The 18,877-nt window shown below is 37.8% G+C and overlaps 1 protein-coding gene and 1 pseudogene across 1 annotated transcript; both read left to right on the top strand.

Moving 5' to 3' along the window:
• The first annotated feature begins 217 nt into the window (after positions 1-217).
• Positions 218-2,619, top strand: LOC114384955 (esterase-like). The gene is made up of 5 exons (XM_028344811.1): positions 218-652; positions 1,189-1,386; positions 1,539-1,708; positions 1,802-2,066; positions 2,255-2,619. The coding sequence occupies exons 1-5, from the start codon at positions 274-276 to the stop codon at positions 2,515-2,517; spliced, it is 1,275 nt and encodes a 424-aa protein (XP_028200612.1). The 5' UTR covers positions 218-273; the 3' UTR covers positions 2,518-2,619.
• Positions 2,620-12,894: 10,275 nt separating this feature from the next.
• On the top strand, positions 12,895-16,871 carry LOC114383971 (annotated as a pseudogene).
• The last annotated feature ends 2,006 nt before the right edge of the window (positions 16,872-18,877 follow it).

The following is an 18,877-nucleotide window of genomic DNA, read 5'->3' as shown; positions in this document are numbered from 1 at the left end:
AAAAATATGTTTGACGGTGATACATACTTTCTTTGTTTAAAATATTCCAAGGGGTTAAGCATAAAAAGAATACTTCAAGGCGAAGGGGTTGCACCAAAATAGAATATTCCAAGTGGTCAGAAAGCCTACACGGAATTGATTGTCTAAAATTAAATTCTCACCTAAACAACAAATAGAGATCCTCACGTCCGTGTTAGCGAATATGGACCATTCACGAGATTGACATAGACGAAGATCAGACCGGCAATGCTCCTTTAGCAATCAAATTATTCAATGAGGTCAACGCTTTTGTTAGCATACACACACACATATATATATGAAGACACACAAACCAAAGTACCTTTGTCCCTCTCCAGAATAATGTCTCCAATGGAGTTTCATAGCATTACCAAGTTTCACAATATCCCACTTGTGTCTTCTTCTCTTGTGATTTTATGTATTGCTACCACTATACTGAATAACCCTGCAATGGCCACAAAGCAATATTATTGTGATTTCCCTGCCATCTTTAACTTTGGTGCCTCAAACGCTGACACTGGTGGCTTGGCTGCTTCATTTTTTGTTGCTGCACCAAAATCACCAAATGGAGAAACCTATTTTCATAGACCTGCTGGAAGGTTCTCTGATGGTCGACTCATTATTGATTTCTTAGGTAACATTATTTATTTTTTTCTTTCATATATAGTTTACATGTCTAATTAATGTCTCTTAGGGGGCTTCTTTTTCACTAGCACGTGGTGATCATATATATACTGTGACTGTGAGTAACGTAGATGTGTTGCTATCATGGTATCATATCCATTTTTCTTTTCATTCTTTCTTTGTCCTCCACCTTTTTCACCAACAAATTTTTTTTGGTCAAACGATGACATCGATATATATAACTTTTTAGTTAAAAACGACTTTAGGAAAGGAGCTACCATATATAAAAATCTAGGACTAAAATATGAAGGGTAGATATTAATTAACGATAAGTAAAATAAATTTCGTACGTCCATGAACATTTTAATCATTGTACAGCTATGATACATGATAATATATTCATTCACTTTTTCATGTTAGACCAAAATTAATAATTAAGTCTATACATGATCGAATGACTTGTCACGTGAAGCAATTTTATTATGCATATTATTGCCTGATGAAGGATTTGAATTCTTATTTTGTTTCATAACCTTGAAATTTCAGCACAGAGTTTTGGACTCCCTTATCTGAGTCCATATCTTGATTCGCTGGGGACCAACTTCTCCCGTGGCGCAAGCTTTGCAACAGCAGGATCCACAATCATACCCCAACAAAGTTTTAGATCCAGTCCTTTCTCCCTTGGAGTTCAGTACTCGCAATTCCAACGTTTTAAACCCACTACACAGTTCATTAGAGAGCAAGGTAATTAAATTAAGAATTTATTTTGGTTGATATCTTTTGGTGAATCTGAATTTCAATTAAGATTTGTCCAGCTAAGATACATACGTTATGATATTCATCCTATTAAATAATGATTGATATGCTTTGAGTTTTCTTAAAAATTTTATTGGCAGGTGGGGTATTTGCAACACTGATGCCAAAAGAAGAGTATTTTCATGAAGCTTTATACACATTTGATATAGGCCAAAATGATCTTACAGCTGGCTTTTTTGGTAACATGACCCTACAGCAATTTAATGCTACTATACCTGATATAATCAAAAGTTTCACATCAAATATAAAGGTAGTTGCATAATAAATACCCTTTGTAGCTATCTCTATTGTTAATAGATTTCATAATTTACTGTGCTAATTTGGTGAAACTTGTGTGATGAAGAACATATACAACATGGGGGCCAGATCATTTTGGATACACAACACAGGACCCATTGGTTGCCTCCCTTTAATTTTGGCCAATTTTCCATCTGCTGAAAGGGATAGCTATGATTGCGCAAAGGCATATAATGAGGTGGCTCAGTCTTTTAACCACAATTTGAAGGAAGCCTTAGCTCAACTTCGTACGGAGCTTCCTTTGGCTGCAATTACATATGTAGATATCTACTCTGCTAAGTACTTGCTATTCAAAAACCCAAAGAAATATGGTGAGCCAAATAATGATCCTATAACCATATTATATTATCTCATTTGTCCTCAAAATTCTCACACACACATATATATAAATCCATGAGCTAGCTCTTCCTCCTCTGTTCTCCTTTTAACCATCCAACCAACATTATACTCTCTATATACAATGTGTTGTTAACTAGCTGAAAGTTTCATTAATGTGTAGGCTTTGAACTCCCGCATGTTGCTTGTTGTGGCTATGGAGGGACGTACAACTTCAGCCAGAGTGTTGGATGTGGAGGAACCATACAGGTCAATGGCACAAATATTGTTGTGGGTTCATGCGAAAGACCATCTGTTAGAGTGGTATGGGATGGAACCCACTACACTGAAGCAGCTAACAAGGTTGTCTTTGATTTAATCTCTTCTGGGGCTTTCACAGATCCGCCCATTCCCTTGAAAAGGGCATGTAAGAGAAATTTCACATAACTTTAATGAGCTTCATATGCTTATCATTGCAGCCATTTATATTTGAAATAAAGTGTAATATGTCCCTAATTTTATTCTATAACATGTTTCTGTTTTTATTTCTTATTCACGAAATCTAATATTTTAAAGGAATTTAAAATTGATAACAAAATGAAAATGATTAAAAAAAACAAGTGTGTTATTTTTTTTTTCAAGAACACAATTAAAAACGAGAAAAGAAAACGTTGAAAAATGCCATAGATTTCCTGTTAGTTGTTACTAAATAATTAATTGTCAAAGGACAAAGTCTTTAAGAGATGTTATAAGTTTTTTTTTTTAATTTTAATGTCTATAAGTTGGTATTTTTCCAATTTTAGCTTCTTTGATTTTTTTTTCATTTATAATTCTTGTAAGTTTGTAATTTTTTAGTTTTAATTCAATTAAGATTCTAACATTTTCATGACTTCACTATTAGAAATTACACTTTTAAAATCGGTTATTTAGGGCATTCTACATCGGCTCTAAAACCGATGTTGAAAGTGACGATGTTGAATGTATCATCGTTAACATCGGTTTTGAAAAACCGATATTAACATAAATATAATAACATCAGTTTTCTAAATAACCGATGTTAAACACAAAGAACTACAGCAAAAAAAGTGTATGCATGACGAAAGTTGACATTGGTTTTGTAGTTAAACCGATGTTAATGTTATATATTGACATCGGTTCTCTCGAAGAACCGATGTTAATGTAATATATTAACATCGGTTTTCTAACAACCGATATTAATATATTACATTAACATCAGTTTCAGTAGAAAACCGATGTCAACGTTGATGATGCATATACTTATTTGTTGTACGTCTTTGTATATAACATCGGCTATTCATAGAAAACCGATGTTAATGCACAAAGTTAACATCGATTATTTATAGATAACCGATGTTAACTTTTGTACATTAACATCAGTTATGTGTAGATAACCGATGTTAACTTATGTACATTAACATCGATTATTTATACATAACCGATGTTAATATAGAAACAATAACATCGGTTATGTATGAATAACCGATGCTAATGTAGAAAAGTTAACATCGGTTTTCTGTATGACCGACGTTAAGGTTCATGTTAACATCGATTTTTGTAAATAACCGATGTTGTTTACCATATTAACATTGGTTTTTGTTAATAACCGATGTTGTTTTCAAGTATTTTTTTTATATATACTTTCTGTTTTTACAATAAACCCAAAATTGTACCTGTAAAATGCAATTTCAAGCCCAATTCACAGTAAATAAACATTTTATTCTGCTTTCAAGTAGTTTTAATGATAATAAACATCAAATAATTGATTTATCATAAAGAACAATCATCAAATGAATTCAATGTTCATATTACATAGAAAATGTCAAAAATGTTAAAGCAAAGTAAACTAAGCTAAAGATAATGTCCCTAAATCCTAGGTCTGATCTCTAACTCAGAGATAAAACTGTGCCCACTGGATCCGCAATGCCTTTAATCTCTCTGGCTCCAATGGTCTAGGATCGTTAAAATACTGCATGATGAAATAAATCATAATAAGTTAATAATGTAATACAAGTTATAAATAAATCGATTTTGTTTGAAATAAACTTAGTGCTTCCCAATTATTCCTAAAAGTTCCTAAAATGATGGTGGACATCCAGTGCATCACATAGTAGCCGCACTCAGTACTTCGTTTATGTCTATTACACTAAATACATAATGAAATTTGGATATTAATTAAACAACTAGTGTACAGACACATAAAGAAATATATATAAGTGGAAGTTTTATGTAAATGACGTACCTTGACGACAATCCACCTAGCAGGAGCCTTTGATTTAGGGTGTGGAGCATCATCAAGACCTTTTAAAGCACTGTTCCAGATGAGTAACAAATATCTCAACGTACAACACCAGTTTTTAATTGTTACTCATCTGGAACAGTGCTTTAAAAGGTCTTGATGATGCTCCACACCCTAAATCAAAGGCTCCTGCTAGGTGGATTGTCGTCAAGGTACGTCATTTACATAAAACTTCCACTTATATATATTTCTTTATGTGTCTGCACACTAGTTGTTTAATTAATATCCAAATTTCATTATGTATTTAGTGTAATAGACAAAAAGTATTGAAAACTGGTGTTGTACGTTGAGATATTTCAATGCAAATGTATTGAAAAGAACACTAACCTATTAATAATCCCCTTAAGGTAGTTGTCTGGCCTGTTATGCAATGAACAAAACCAGACAACTCGGTGTTCCTTGGGCAGGATGACCACCATCTGCCAGTGTCCGCTGCAATGGAGATTAATATGGGTTAGTACATTAGTAAACATATATTAATTAAATTCAGTTATTTTGTGTGACTTACCCATTTAGGTAGGTTCCAAGATAGACATCGCGTTTTGAACTCTGCATCCAAGTCTTTATGTAACTTTCAGACTCAAACTGCGATTGCCCAGACCTCTGAATGGACTGTGGCTCGAGAAATCCATAGATATCAGAATTCCCTGCTCGCATACATGTTTCAGTGAGATGCCTGTTTATGTTAAGTCAAAGTTAAATATTTATGAATTGAAAGCAATAACTTAGGTAATTAAAAGTAATATAAAATGACTTACAGGATCCACAACTGTAACACTGATATGTTGAGACATTAACCACCGTGGGCGATTTCGGAAAGGTCTTCGTGCTTTATGTAGAGGGGGAAATCTGGATTAAAGACCCTGAACACGGTGGCATCCCATCTAACCTGATAAGGTCTCAAGAAAAGCTCTGGGATGGTCAATGTCATCAGATAAAGCGGATCATCGACCTCCAGATCAGGCTTTGGAGGTGGTTTTGCCTGAGACACGGCTACCTGTTCATGAAACAAAGTTAAATGGCCTAATTTGAGGCACACTTAATGAATTAATTTAAAAAGAAGAAACATACAGTAAGGACAATAAGTACCTGTTGTGATAAAGACTTGACCAGATGTGTCGGCCAAGCAAGGAAGGTGTGAAGTGCCTGCCCCACTAAGGAAACCTCATCAATGGGTACAGGAACTGGAGCATCTGCATTTGTAACCTCCTCCACACTCACCTTTACTTGGCCAGACAACAAAGGAGTGTTATGAACAATAGTGGATCCCTCATAAACTCTTCCCATGGCAACCAGGTGGGCAAGATCTGCTTCTATGTACAAGCCGCACCTATCAGAGTCACCCGTCTCAGGGTCATTTCCTGAGGGATCAACACAACTCCCCTTTGTGCTTATTCGAGGACCGAAGGGACCAACCAGAGGGTCGGGAGGCGGTGCAAGTCCTTGAGATTGCATCTGGGACTGAATCTGGGACTGCATCTGGCTGAATGATGCCATGAGGTGCCGCATCACTTTTTCTGTGATGGACTCCTCTAGCTGGTCCCTGATTTGTTGGGTCAACTGCTGCAATTCTTTGGGAGGCAGGGAGGAAGAGTTGCGGGACGTCCGTGGAGCTGATCCAAAGTATTGCTTGATAGTGACACCAGCTCCAGCAGCACGGACACGTCCAGGGTGCTCTGAACGTCCAATAGCAGCGGTGAGAACATCCTGACGTCCATGGGGGACGAAGGATCCCTGTGTGGCCTGCTCCTCAAAGGGCTGCACAGAAAACATACAGTGGTACATGGCATTCACAAAATATTGAAATATAATTGTAATGGTTAGTTGAAAATGACTTACGATCTTCTCAGCGATTTCCTTTGCGGCCTCAGTCGTCATCTCCCTTGTTTTCTTCTTGCGGGCCATCTTCCACTTCACATGGCGTCTGACCGGGGATGAAGGGTCGATGACGCCATCAACACTTCCTGACCGTGTAACTTCCTCCAACTTCTTCTTCGTCTTCTCAGCCAAGAGCTTTTGCTCCAAATAGTCATAACCCCCACGAGACAAAACGTGAGGGGCAATATTCTGCTTCTGGATGGCTTGTGCCTTCTTGCGCACATCTTGAAAAAATTAAACAATAATGTTTCAAATTGGTAGAATGAAGTATAACAACATCATGTTTTTTGAAAAACAACTTAAATGGCAAGGAACATGCCTCCCAAGAAGGGTCTCTGCGAGTCTGGCAAAACTGGGCCCACTTTTCCTTGCTGATGCTGTATTTCTCACAGACAGTGTCCTCGACACCGTCCTGATCGGCTGCAAGGGCCCATTTCCTCGTGAGGTCTAATTTAAACTGTCTCCATCTCTCCCCCACAGTCTGAAGTAACTTCCTTTTTGTCCTACTGTCAGAAGCCTCTGGGATATCAAATTCCGCCTGACAACACCAATTAAAGTTTATTTGTTACAATAATGTATTTTTTGGCTATTAATTAAACAAAATCAAATAAGAAAAGAAAAATACTTGAATATCCTCCCAAATCAGGTCCTTCTGAGCAGTAGGGACCTCCTTCCAGTTCTCGTAGGTGACGTACACCTTATCACGCACCACAATCCCCAAATATGTTCTTAATTTCTTCCTGTGGGGACCGTCGGCCTTGTCGGTAGCAAGATCAACATGGACCACTGGTCTCTCAGCACTAGGTGGTCTAGTGGACAACGATCGTAGACGTGAGGCTTTGCGTGTCCGCTTCACGGCAGACGGCGAAGCCGATGCGTTCGAAGGAGCAGGAGCAGGAGGAGGAGGAGGAGGAGGGGAGGCAGGTGGAGAACCCATGATCTTTTATACAATAACATATAACAACATACAAAATAGGATTAATCAAAAGAGGATAAGTCATAAGTGATTTAGTTGTGCTTTTTAATTGTGATTTGGGGCAAGCATGTTAAAAAAGTCTATTACATGAAATCAGTAGTCAATGGATGCGTGATGGAATATAAATACTATATCTATATCTTGAGAAACACACATGTAGATGGCATCCTTAGGACTTCATCCAGCTGATGTTTGTCGCCAGTTTCATCATCTACCACCCTTATCTTCTCTGGCTTCTCACGTTTATTGTTGTTAAACCCATATTTATGCCTTCTTCCCTTCATGTCTTGTTTTATCACAACTTTAGCCAGATTTCCTATCTTCAACACAATTGAATCTCCTGTCTTATTCTCCAATGACACACTTTGATGGCTTGTATATCTTTTCTTCATATGTTCTAGTGCTTTGGCTTCAGAATGCCTAGAGCAATTTGAACTTTCCAGTGATCACCAAAGGCTTCTGCATCAGCATTGACACTCTCCACCCTCTTTGGTTTATGCTTTTGTGCTGTATTCCGTGCTTCCTCCTTATCATTCTCAGATTTATTAGAGGTTGCACTAGAAGAATCAGCACCAAGCCGCGCCTTTTCCACCTCTACCAGCTCAATATCTTTCGTTTCACCTTTGCTTTTGTAAACTACACTGTAATTTACAAAACAAAAGGTGAAAGGAAAGATATTGAGCTGGTAGACGAGGAAGAAGCACAGATTGGTGCTGACCGTTCTAGTGCAACCTCTAATAAATGTGAGATTTATAAGGAGGAAGCACGGAATGCAGCACGGAAGCATAAACCAAAGAGGGTGGAGAGTGTCAATGCTGATGCAGAAGCCTTTGGTGATCACTGGAAAATTCAGATTGCTTTATGCATTCTGAAGCTGAAGCACTAGAACATATGAAGAAAAGAAATACAGGCCATCAAAGTGTGTCATTGGAGAATAAGACAGGAGATTCGACTGTGCTGAAGATAAGAGATTCGGCTAAAGTTGTGATAAAACAAGATAGGAAGGGAAGAAAGCATAAATATGGGTTTAACAACAATAAACATGAGAAGCCAGAGAAGGTAAGGGTGGTGGATGATGAAACTGGCGACAAACATGAGCTGTATGAAGTCCTAAGGATGCCATCTAAAACAAAATACCGATGCCTCAATCAGAAAAAAATGTAGTTGTCACTTACTTGCTTTGGTGACCTCTGTCTCTGCAGAAAATTACATTAAACGATGTTAATCAATTCTCCTTCATCATGATCATTACGATTAGCATGAACGTCGTCAGCTTCTTCTTCTCCGACAACGTTCGGAGTGATTTGAGCGGTCAAAGGACTAACATAGGTGTCCATGTATGAATCATCATCTTCTACATTAACACCAATTGTTTTGCCCTGCAGAACCACACACCACCTTTCATCACAAGGGTCTTGAACGTAAAATACTTGTCTAGCTTGTTCTGCCATGATGAAAGGGTCATTGTGGTAACCAAGTTTCTTTAGGTCTACCAGCGTAAATCCTATATCATCGGTGCGCACACCGGTGTTGTTGTCAACCCATTTACATTTGAAAACACATACCGTAAATTTCACATAGTTAAGCTACGAAATTTCATCAATGAACCCAAAGTAAGGGATGGAAGCTACATAGGGATTGGCGTCATTGACACTTGCAAAGTGTTGAGATTCAGCCCTTAGGGTGACCCCGCTGTTCTGCATTGTACTTTTGTCATCTTGTGCTTTTGTGTAAAATGAATACTTGTTTATGTCGTATCCTTGCCAAGTTATAACATTTATTTTAGGCCCATCTACTAGTTTTCTTAATGTTTCTGAAGCATTCTCATATGCAAAGATTGTATCTTTAAACCAATCAGAAAAAGTCTTGTTATGCTTTTTCAACACCCAATTATTTGACATTTTTGGATTATTCTGTTCAACTAAAGCTTCATGCTTAAGTATGTATGGCAAAACTTCATTACTGTTGTTCAATACATACAAGTGAGCTTGTAACAAATGTTCTACACTTGGAGTGATCACATGCAGTCCTCTTGAACCCTTACAACCCACTCTGTCATCATGCCGAGACTCAGGAAGGCCAACAGGTTTAGCCTTCTCTAAGTATTCTGAACAAAATTCAATGGCTTCTTCTGCAATGTACCTTTCAACAATAGATGCTTCTGGACGATATAGATTCTTTGTATACCCTTTTAAGATCTTCATGTATCGCTCAACCGGGTACATCCACCGTAGATAAACAGGACCACAACATTTGATTTCTCTGACCAGATGCACAATCAAGTGAATCATGATGTCAAAGAAAGCAGGGGGAAAATACATCTCCAACTGGCACAGTATAATTGCGGCCTCATTTTCCAACTCATCAAACTTGACAGGATCAACGACTTTGCTACATATAGCATGGAAGAAAAAGCACAGGCGAGTTATCGCTAACCTGACTTTGTTTGGCAAGATGTCTCGTATAGCCACGGCTGACAATTGTTGCATGAGTACATGACAATCGTGAGACTTTAACCCTACAAGCTTAAGCTCCTTCAACTGCACAAGGTTCTTAATATTTGAAGAGTATCCTTGTGGAACCTTCACCCGACGAAGACATTGACAAAAACTTATCTTCTCCTTCTTGGACAAAGTATGGCCGGCTGGGGGCAAGTAAATTTTCTTCCCATCAGACCTTGGATGCAACTGTGATCGTATGCCCATATCAGCTAGATCTTGACGGCTATTCAAGCCATCCTTCGTCTTGCCTTGAATGTTAAGGAGCGCCCCAATCACACTGTCACAAACATTTTTCTCCACATGCATAACATCAATACAATGTCTAACGTCAAGATCAAACCAGTACGGAAGATCAAAGAAAATGGACCTCTTCTTCCATATGCAACTCTGACTTTTATCCTTCTTTTGAGTCTTCCCAAATACAGTATTCAGGTGTTGAACCCGCTGATATACCTGCTCACCAATCAACGGTATCGCCGCAATATCATGCTCTTGACTTCTATTAAAAGCTTTTTTTAGTCGTCTATAAGGATGATTGGGTGTTAGAAAGCAGCGATGCCTACTATAGACTGTTTTTCTCCCATGTTTAAGTTGTATGTAACTTGTGTTTTCTTCACAGATGGGGCATGCATGATGACCCTTAACACTGTAACCGCTGAGATTCCCATATGCTGGAAAGTCAATAATGGTACAAAAAAGCATTGCACGCATTTCGAACGTCTCCTTGCGAAATGCATCAAACACTACAACCCCCTCGTCCCACAACTTTCTCAGATCTTCAACCAACAGACTTAGATAAACATCGATGTCATTTCCTAGCTGTCTTGGGTGCGATATCATCATAGACAACATCATGTATTTTCGCTTCATGAACAACCAAGGAGGAAAATTGTAAATTACTAGCAGAAATGGCCATGAACTGTGTTGAGTGCTTAAGGTGCCATATGGATTCATTCCATCACTGGCTAGTCCAAGTCTAAGATTTCTTGGCTCTTTCCCGAAATCCGGATACAAACCATCAATCTTCTTCCACTGCGAGCAATCAGCCGGATGACGGACCATTCCATCAGAAATCCTTCCATTTGCATGCCATGTAAGGTCTTTTGCGTCATCCTCATTAGAAAAAATACGCTTGAACCTTGGAATGATTGGAAGATACCATAAAACCTTCGCTGGGGGGCCCTTGTTGGAGTTTTCATCAGAACTGCTTTCCTCTTCATCCTTCACTTTGTACCGTGAAGTCCCACAGATAGGGCATTTCGACATTTCTTGGAATTCATGTCTGTACAATATGCAATCATTGGGGCAAGCATGAATCTTCTGATACTCCATACCCATCGGACACAATATCTTTTTCGCCTTATAGTAACTTTTAGGCAACGTGTTGTCCTCTGGAAGCAGATTGTGCACTACCTCAAGCAGTGAGGTGAAACTTTTGTCACTCCACCCATACCTGGCCTTCACATTAACCAGACTTAACATAGCAGACAATAGGGTTAAGGAATTCTTGCACCCTGCATACAAAGACTTTTTTGAATCACTATGCAATCCTTCATATACAGGGGCGTGTGCTTGCTGGAAAGACTCTTGTCCAAGGTCACGAATCATGTCCTCCAATCGATCTCCCATTTCTACATTAAACGATTCAGATTGGGACCCACTCTGCATGTCTGTGACTTCACCATGCCATATCCACGTCGTGTAATTCTTCTTAATCCCATCACACAATAGATGGTCTCGTATGTCATCGAGTAGTTGTCGTCTTCCATTCAAACAGTTGATGCAAGGACAATAATATTTTCCTTCTTCATTCGCTCGACCTCTTTCTGAAGCAAATTGCAAGAACTGTTCGACACCATCCTCATATTCTAGGTTCATGCGACTTTCATTCATCCAACTTCGATCCATCTAAGCAATTCCATGCATGAAAATCTCACTTTTTTATTTATAGGTGTGGCCCTATCCCATTTAGGAAAACTGTCTTTTATGTTAGCTTCAAACGTTTGGGTTACCATTATTTACAAAAAATTGACTAAATTTCGGCAGCATTTCGCATTGGTCTCCAAGTACACAACATGACATCGGTGAAATGAATTTCCCGATAATTAAGTATGCACTCAGAGAACAACTTGAAATGCATTGAATCGAAATTTAATCAAATTAATGAAAATAATAATAACCTTCACGAATGAATCTAACATAAAAATACCAGTCTCCCCAAACTATCCAAACGGAAAATTCAAGACTAAATACAATGACTAATGCAAACTATCCGCAAGAATCATTGCATTCAGTATCAAACGAAAATCTAAGGTTCACTTAGCATGAACAACAGTTGTGTATATAGCAAATTACATTCATGACATAAAACAACATACAAAAGGTAAATTTCAAATTATGGGTTTGGAGGGTGCTTATGGTTTATTATTGTAGATGGGTATGTGTGTGTGTGTCTATCATGAGGGTGTGTGTGTGTGTGTGTCTTTGTGTGTGATGAGGGTGTGTATGTGTGCTTGTGTCTTTGTGTGTGATGACGGTGTGTGTGTGTGTGTGTGTGTGTGTGTGTGTGCGTCTTTGTGTGTGATGAGGGTGTGTCTGTGTGTTTGTGTCTTTGTGTGTGATGAAGGTGTGCCTGTGTGTTTGTCTTTGTGTGTGATGAGGGTGTGTCTGTGTGTTTGTGTCTTTGTGTGTGATTACGATGTGTGTGTGTGTGTCTGTGTGTGATGAGGGTGTGTCTGTGTGTTTGTGTCTTTGTGTGTGATGAGGGTGTGTCTGTGTGTTTGTGTCTTTGTGTGTGATGAGGGTGTGTGTAAACCAATCATCAGGGTGTGTCTGTGTGTTTGTGTCTTTGTGACTTTACTGTAAGGGCCTTATTTCTTTATTTATGGAGGGGGTGTGTGTGTGTGCGGGTGTGTGTCTGTGTGTGTGTGTGTGTGGGTGTGTGTCTGTGTGTACGTGTGTGTGTGTGTGTGGGTGTGTCTTTGTGAAGGGTTAGGGAGGACAGAGTTAAGGTTTCCAAAAGTTATGCCTCTGTGGTGGGAATTCAACTCCTGGGTTAGGGAGGACAGAGTTCTTCATTGTAGGCCCATGGATAATTTCTTCCAGCACTCCTCCATAGCAGCCTCGAAGGTTTCCAATAAAAGAAGGAAAATATGGTGGATAGCAGCTACAAGGTCAATATGACATCTCAGCCTTCGGACCAGCAAGTCCAGCAGTTGAAGAAAATTCAAGCTGAAATTTGGGAAAAGGCTAATCTCCATGAATCTATCATGAGACAGAAGTCTAGAACCAAATGGATTAAAGAGGGAGACAGAAACAGCTTGTAATTGATCTAACGTACATAACCATTCAACTCGGGGAAGGAAAGTGTGCTAATGATAAAAATAAGCAAAACCACCAAAAAATCTAGCAACTCTTACCAGCGCAACTAAACATAGACCTTAGTCATTAAACATTCCAAAGAAGTATGCAAATAATATTGCTATGAACATCACTAGCTAGAGGCTCACCATGCAGTAGGCATAATCACCATTCGTATTTCATATTTTTAATAGAAGATAAAACACATGCCAAACAAGTTATATATCAAACAAATTTATATGGAAGGCATTTGGAAAATTTGTGACATAGCAAACAAGTGCCCCAAACTCCAAAATAATTGCAAGAAGTGTCATTAACTTGTTATGAACCTGCTTAATGCAAAATAATGAGATAGTGAGCTAAATTACTCACAATAACAGGATCCTTATCACTAGTTATCTCTACTGGTGCTCCAAGCAGTCTATAGATTTAACAGAGACAAACTTCAACATGTTTCCTAAGTAAACTACAAATGAAAAAGAGACTAAGTTTACCTCGAACCCAAACAATGACAATGGCAGTGAGATCTAACAAAATGACACGAAACTTTAAGCTTTCCTTGTACCTCAATCAGCAATACTGCAACTGAAGACGTGTTATTATTATTATTATTATTATTATCATCAATAAAACATGAACACCCAAGGAAACTTAGCATACCCGAAGTTGACCTACGTACCTCGCGGAGAAAGCTTTAAGCTTTGAGCACCCACGAGTGTTTCAACACCCTAGTAGCAACAGTGTATGTAGGGTTTTCTTCGAGCGAGGACAGTGTGGGTTCTGTGGGGTTCGAGCGACGACAATGTGGGTTTTTCGGCAGTGTAGGGGGTTCTGTGGGTTCCAGCAAGGACAATGTGGATTTTTCGGCAGTGTAGGGGGTTCTGTGGGTTCGAGCGAGGACAATGTGGATGTCGAGGGAGCGGTTTCCGAAAGATTTCAGGCGGGAGGAGAAACAGAAGAGCGATTTCAGGCAGGAGGATGACAAAGAGAAGAGGGAGGGCAAGGTTTTCGAGCGCGCGCGGCTTGTGAAATCTCAATTTTTATTAACTTATAAACATAACAACATCGGTTTTTTATGGATAACCGATGTTAACTGAATATAGTTAACATCGGTTTTGTAAAAACCGATGTTAACATCAAATACATTACATCTGTTTTTTAACAAACCGATGTTAAAATCAACTCCTTAACATCGGCTTTCTCAAAACCGATGTTAACTCTATGAAGTTAACATCGGTTTTGCCGAAACCGATGTTACCATATTCATCTTAACATCATGTTAACATTGGTTTTTTAAATAACCGATGTTAACTTGAAGTAGTTAACATCGGTTTTGCTAAAACCGATGTTAAGTAACTCCATTTAATTACAAAAATGCCACCGCGCTTTCGTTAGCATCAGTTTTAGCAATAACCGATGTTAATAGGGCGATGTAGAAAGCCTTTTTTTAGTAGTGCTTATAAGTTCGTACTTAAAAAAATTAAAATTAAAAAAATATAAACAGAGACTGTAGAACTCACTCTGTAGCCAATTGGTTTCTTAACATGGGAAAGAAGATGAGGAAATTCGGTAGTAGGCCTGCAAATATAGTATTCAGCTACATGAGTATGCCCTGCATAAGTTCATATATGTTAAAAGAACATAAAATATTTCAATACATAATAGTTGCAAATAATCCCATAAGCTAGAAGCTAATCAATATTAAACAATGTCATGAGTATAAATTTGACACATATAGAATTAATTCATATCAATATTATTAAATAGCAGGGATTTGTGTGTGAGAAAGAAGAAAATAGAAATTCTTCAAGATCCGATATAGTGACCTTCAGTTAAGACCTAAGCAAGAAGACTAAATTGGAGCTTGGTTATGCCTCTAACAAATCCTTACAATGTTTTAAGAATCAGTTCTAGTTTACATGTAACTTGGCACATAGAACATTTGTCGGGGAATACTCAACCACCTATTGTCATTGGCAAAGTTGTCAAAACATTAAATAAGTGAATTAACATTTATGCCTCAGAAGGAAGCCAGAGTACAAAGATAACCACATTAAAGGCACACAATTTGGCATTAATCAAGTAGGAAGAGATACTGAAGTAAGAAAATGCAGCAAACTATCAATGAGAAAGGGGAAAGTGATGTCACCAACCTTGTGAGTTGCTCTTGTCTTAAGCCATTGAGCAATGGAGAATAGGAATATGATGATTCCAGCCTCCCAAAAATCTTGTGAAGCAGCAATACCACACACTGCAAGATATAAACAATGAAACATCACAAACAGAACCTTCCAAGTATTGTTATATTTTTTGGTAATTACTAATTAGTAAACTACAGTAGTCTCAAACTAGCTTCAAGCCTTGCAACATTCAGTGCATCAGCTGACACAATAAAGTAATTAAGATCAAGAAATTATTGTTGTGTCTATTTGAAGAAAAGAAAATAATGACTTTCAACAAGATTTTTCACCACATTTATGTTATTTAGGGACAGAAAATAGTCTAGAGCAAATTACATATTTCAGTGAATGCCAATGGAAGTGATACAAAATAACCTTAGCTAAAAAGTAATTAAATAAACAATAATTCATTCTTTGAATGTAAATTCTAAATTATAAGTAACATGCATTTGGATATTAATCAATGAAAGTTTTATTTAATGTGTAGAATTACAATTTTTTGCAATCATTATAAAGTCTAGAGACATATAGATAATTTCTACATTTTAAGTCCTTGTTCATGTGAAAAGCATGGCTCTATGCATATGGCTCAGCCAATACAGAGTATGAGAGTTATGCGAGGTTCTGACCATAGATACTAGGACTCATTCAATATTAAATTGCATACCCAATTGTGTATCAAATTGACCATAAATAAAGGCTTGTAATATAATTCCAAACAACAACAAACTGTATAGCCTTGGTCAGATATCAATAGTAGTAATTTTCTTTGGTCTGGATCATGGCAGCATTAGCATGAAACAATCTTTGCCTTAGAAATGAAGAAATTTATTTTCCATAACAAATGTAATTATACCTATGTACTTATTCATTGACATATTGTTAATTAAGCAAAAATTTAACTGCAAAGAACATGATGAATTACTCTCGGACCTTACACTGCCATTCTAGAGCCTCAACAATAGATTGATTTAATCACTATAATGAGTAATTAATATATGACAGTAACATAATCACTATAATGAGTAATTACTCTCAGACCTTACTCTAAGGTTCATGCCGCCAACAAGCTCACGTCGTCCCACCCGCATGTCGTGCTCTGTGAGGTGTGCGAGTAGGCGCCGGCGCATGTGACCTACAAGGCCGATGTCGCCACTCTCTGCCTCGCCTGCGACCGCGATATCCACTCCGCCAACCCCCTCGCCAGCCACCACGAGCGCATCCCTATCATGCCATTCTTCGAGTCCATACACTCAGTCAAGGCCTCCTTGCCGATCAACTTCCACCACCGCTTCTTCTCCGACGCTGAAACTGACGCTGACATCAGCATCGAGGAGGCCGAGGCCGCGTCCTGGCTGCTACCTAATCCGAAGACAGATCTAAATTCATCTCAGTACTTGTTCTTCAAAACCAAACTGGCTCCTTACATAGATTTGGATTACGCGGCCATGGATCCAAAGACGGAGCAGAAAAGTTCCGCCATCACCGATGGTGTCGTTCCGGTGTAGAGCAACTTTGAGCTGTTCACCTACGAGCACCAAACTTCTTTCTTCACAGCTACTTCTCTCGATCTAGAACCTTCAGAGTGAAAAGTAAGAGCAGATAAAGAGACGCGGGCATTATTTTTAATTTTAATTAAACCAATTAAAGACGGTGTTTATAAAATCACCGTCGTTGTCTCTCTCGGCTTCAAAGACGGTGAATATCTGCATCGTCTTAAATCATTTTAAATAAAATAATTTATTTTATAAAATAAATGTCATTGTGCTTTCTACAACGATGCTGCAGTACTCGTCATTGAACAAGTAATTTTAAGACGGGTTTGAGTAACACTGTCTTTGTATAGCAACTTCAAATTACGAAAATGCCATTGTGTATATTTTTAAGACATTTGCATCACGACCATCGTAAAAATTGCATCGTGGAAAGCCCTTTTTTTAGTAGTGTTATGATACATTTATAGCAAGAGAAGAGAAATTACTCAACATTTTATGCACTAACTAACCAACTACTTGACTAATTAGAGAAAACAAGTAGAATTTAGTGGTTGTAATATTACAACCACGACCAACATATAAGAATCCTGAAAATATCATTTCAGAATCCAAGTAACCATTATATTGTTCAGAAACCAACTACTATCCAAACAATCCGACAAAGTATTTATTATTACCTTGGATGATATATATATAAGATCATTTTCATTTTATTCCTTGTCACTCTTAATTAGACTCTCTTGTAAAAATCAGGTGAATTAATTATTTTTATCATATTAATAATAGCATTCCCTCTCTAAATATTAATTACTTGGTAAGAAGTAATTAAGTGGAGAGAGAAATGAAGAATAATTTTTGAATAAAAATATAAATAATTGACAAATTTAATGTGACCCTAAATAATTAGCAAATTTCCTCATACCCTTTACCTTTTTAACACACACACATACACACACACACACACATATATAGGGAATGTGATGTTTTGGTGTACACATTTTATGCTTATTATATTGTTCTTATCAAAATTTGAAACTGTGACATGTCAGGGTGGACGTGGTTGAGTGGGTCCCGAGCTTCACACATTGGCTTGGAGAGGGGGACATGCAAAACAAAGAACTCCAACGCTCAAGTAAGAATATGTGTGAGAAAAGCAAAGCAAGTATATGCTAAAGTAAGGCTCGTATGAGTGAAAAAGAGAAAAAGAGGGGCACAGGCTTGTGTCATGTGCTGATTGTGTGATCAAGTCATGTGGATATTCCTCTCACTAGACAAGAAAGAAAGAAACAATTGAAAGAAGAACTATTATTCCACTAATCGTGCCTTATATCATGCACAATACTTAAAATTGATTTCCTCACTTCTTTTAATTAATTTTATTTATCCCCTTCTTATCTCCACCTTTGCATCTTCTCAAACTTTCTTCTTCACCTTTCTCTACAACCATCAATGTCTCCCTTGGCATTCATATCTACATCGGGTTATAAGAAAAAGCCAACATACCAATTCACATAGTTTGCGTAATTTGCAACCATGGAAACATGACATATCTCATCACGTAATTTTTTTCGATATTTTTCTATGCATGGTTATTACAAGGTCGAAAAGAAAAAGACTCTAAATTCAATCTTCAACCTTGGGATCTTAATTAGATACTTTTTTAAACGTAACACATTATATTTACCATTCTCCATTTTTAAGTACGTGTAAAAATGTAACTGCCTTATCTAGGTTGGAACAATTTTTCACATTTCATCCTCTTAATGTAACTGCACCTCTCCTACTTCTATGTCTCTCACTCTCAAGCAAACCACAATTTTTGTTCAACTTCCCCAGTTTCTCCCTCTTTTCTTCATTTACCTGTCACTCCTCTTCTTCTGCAAAACCACTACCATTCTACCCCACCCCCCAATGATTTGCTATGCCTTCTTCAAACAACATTCATAGGGAGGGTGAGTGGGTTTTCATGGTCGATCAACATTTCATTCTACCATTATGCATTCTACATGGCTTCAATTTTTGGCTTATGTGTATGTTCTAGAATTTCAGACTTTGTTACAATTCCAATACAGATTGACTTGAGAATGTTCTTCTCTTCC

Source organism: Glycine soja, chromosome 14 (assembly GCF_004193775.1).
Source record: "Glycine soja cultivar W05 chromosome 14, ASM419377v2, whole genome shotgun sequence".
Taxonomy (NCBI): domain Eukaryota; kingdom Viridiplantae; phylum Streptophyta; class Magnoliopsida; order Fabales; family Fabaceae; genus Glycine; species Glycine soja.
Note: the sequence above shows the minus strand (reverse complement) of the source record. Positions and strands in the feature narration are given on the sequence as shown.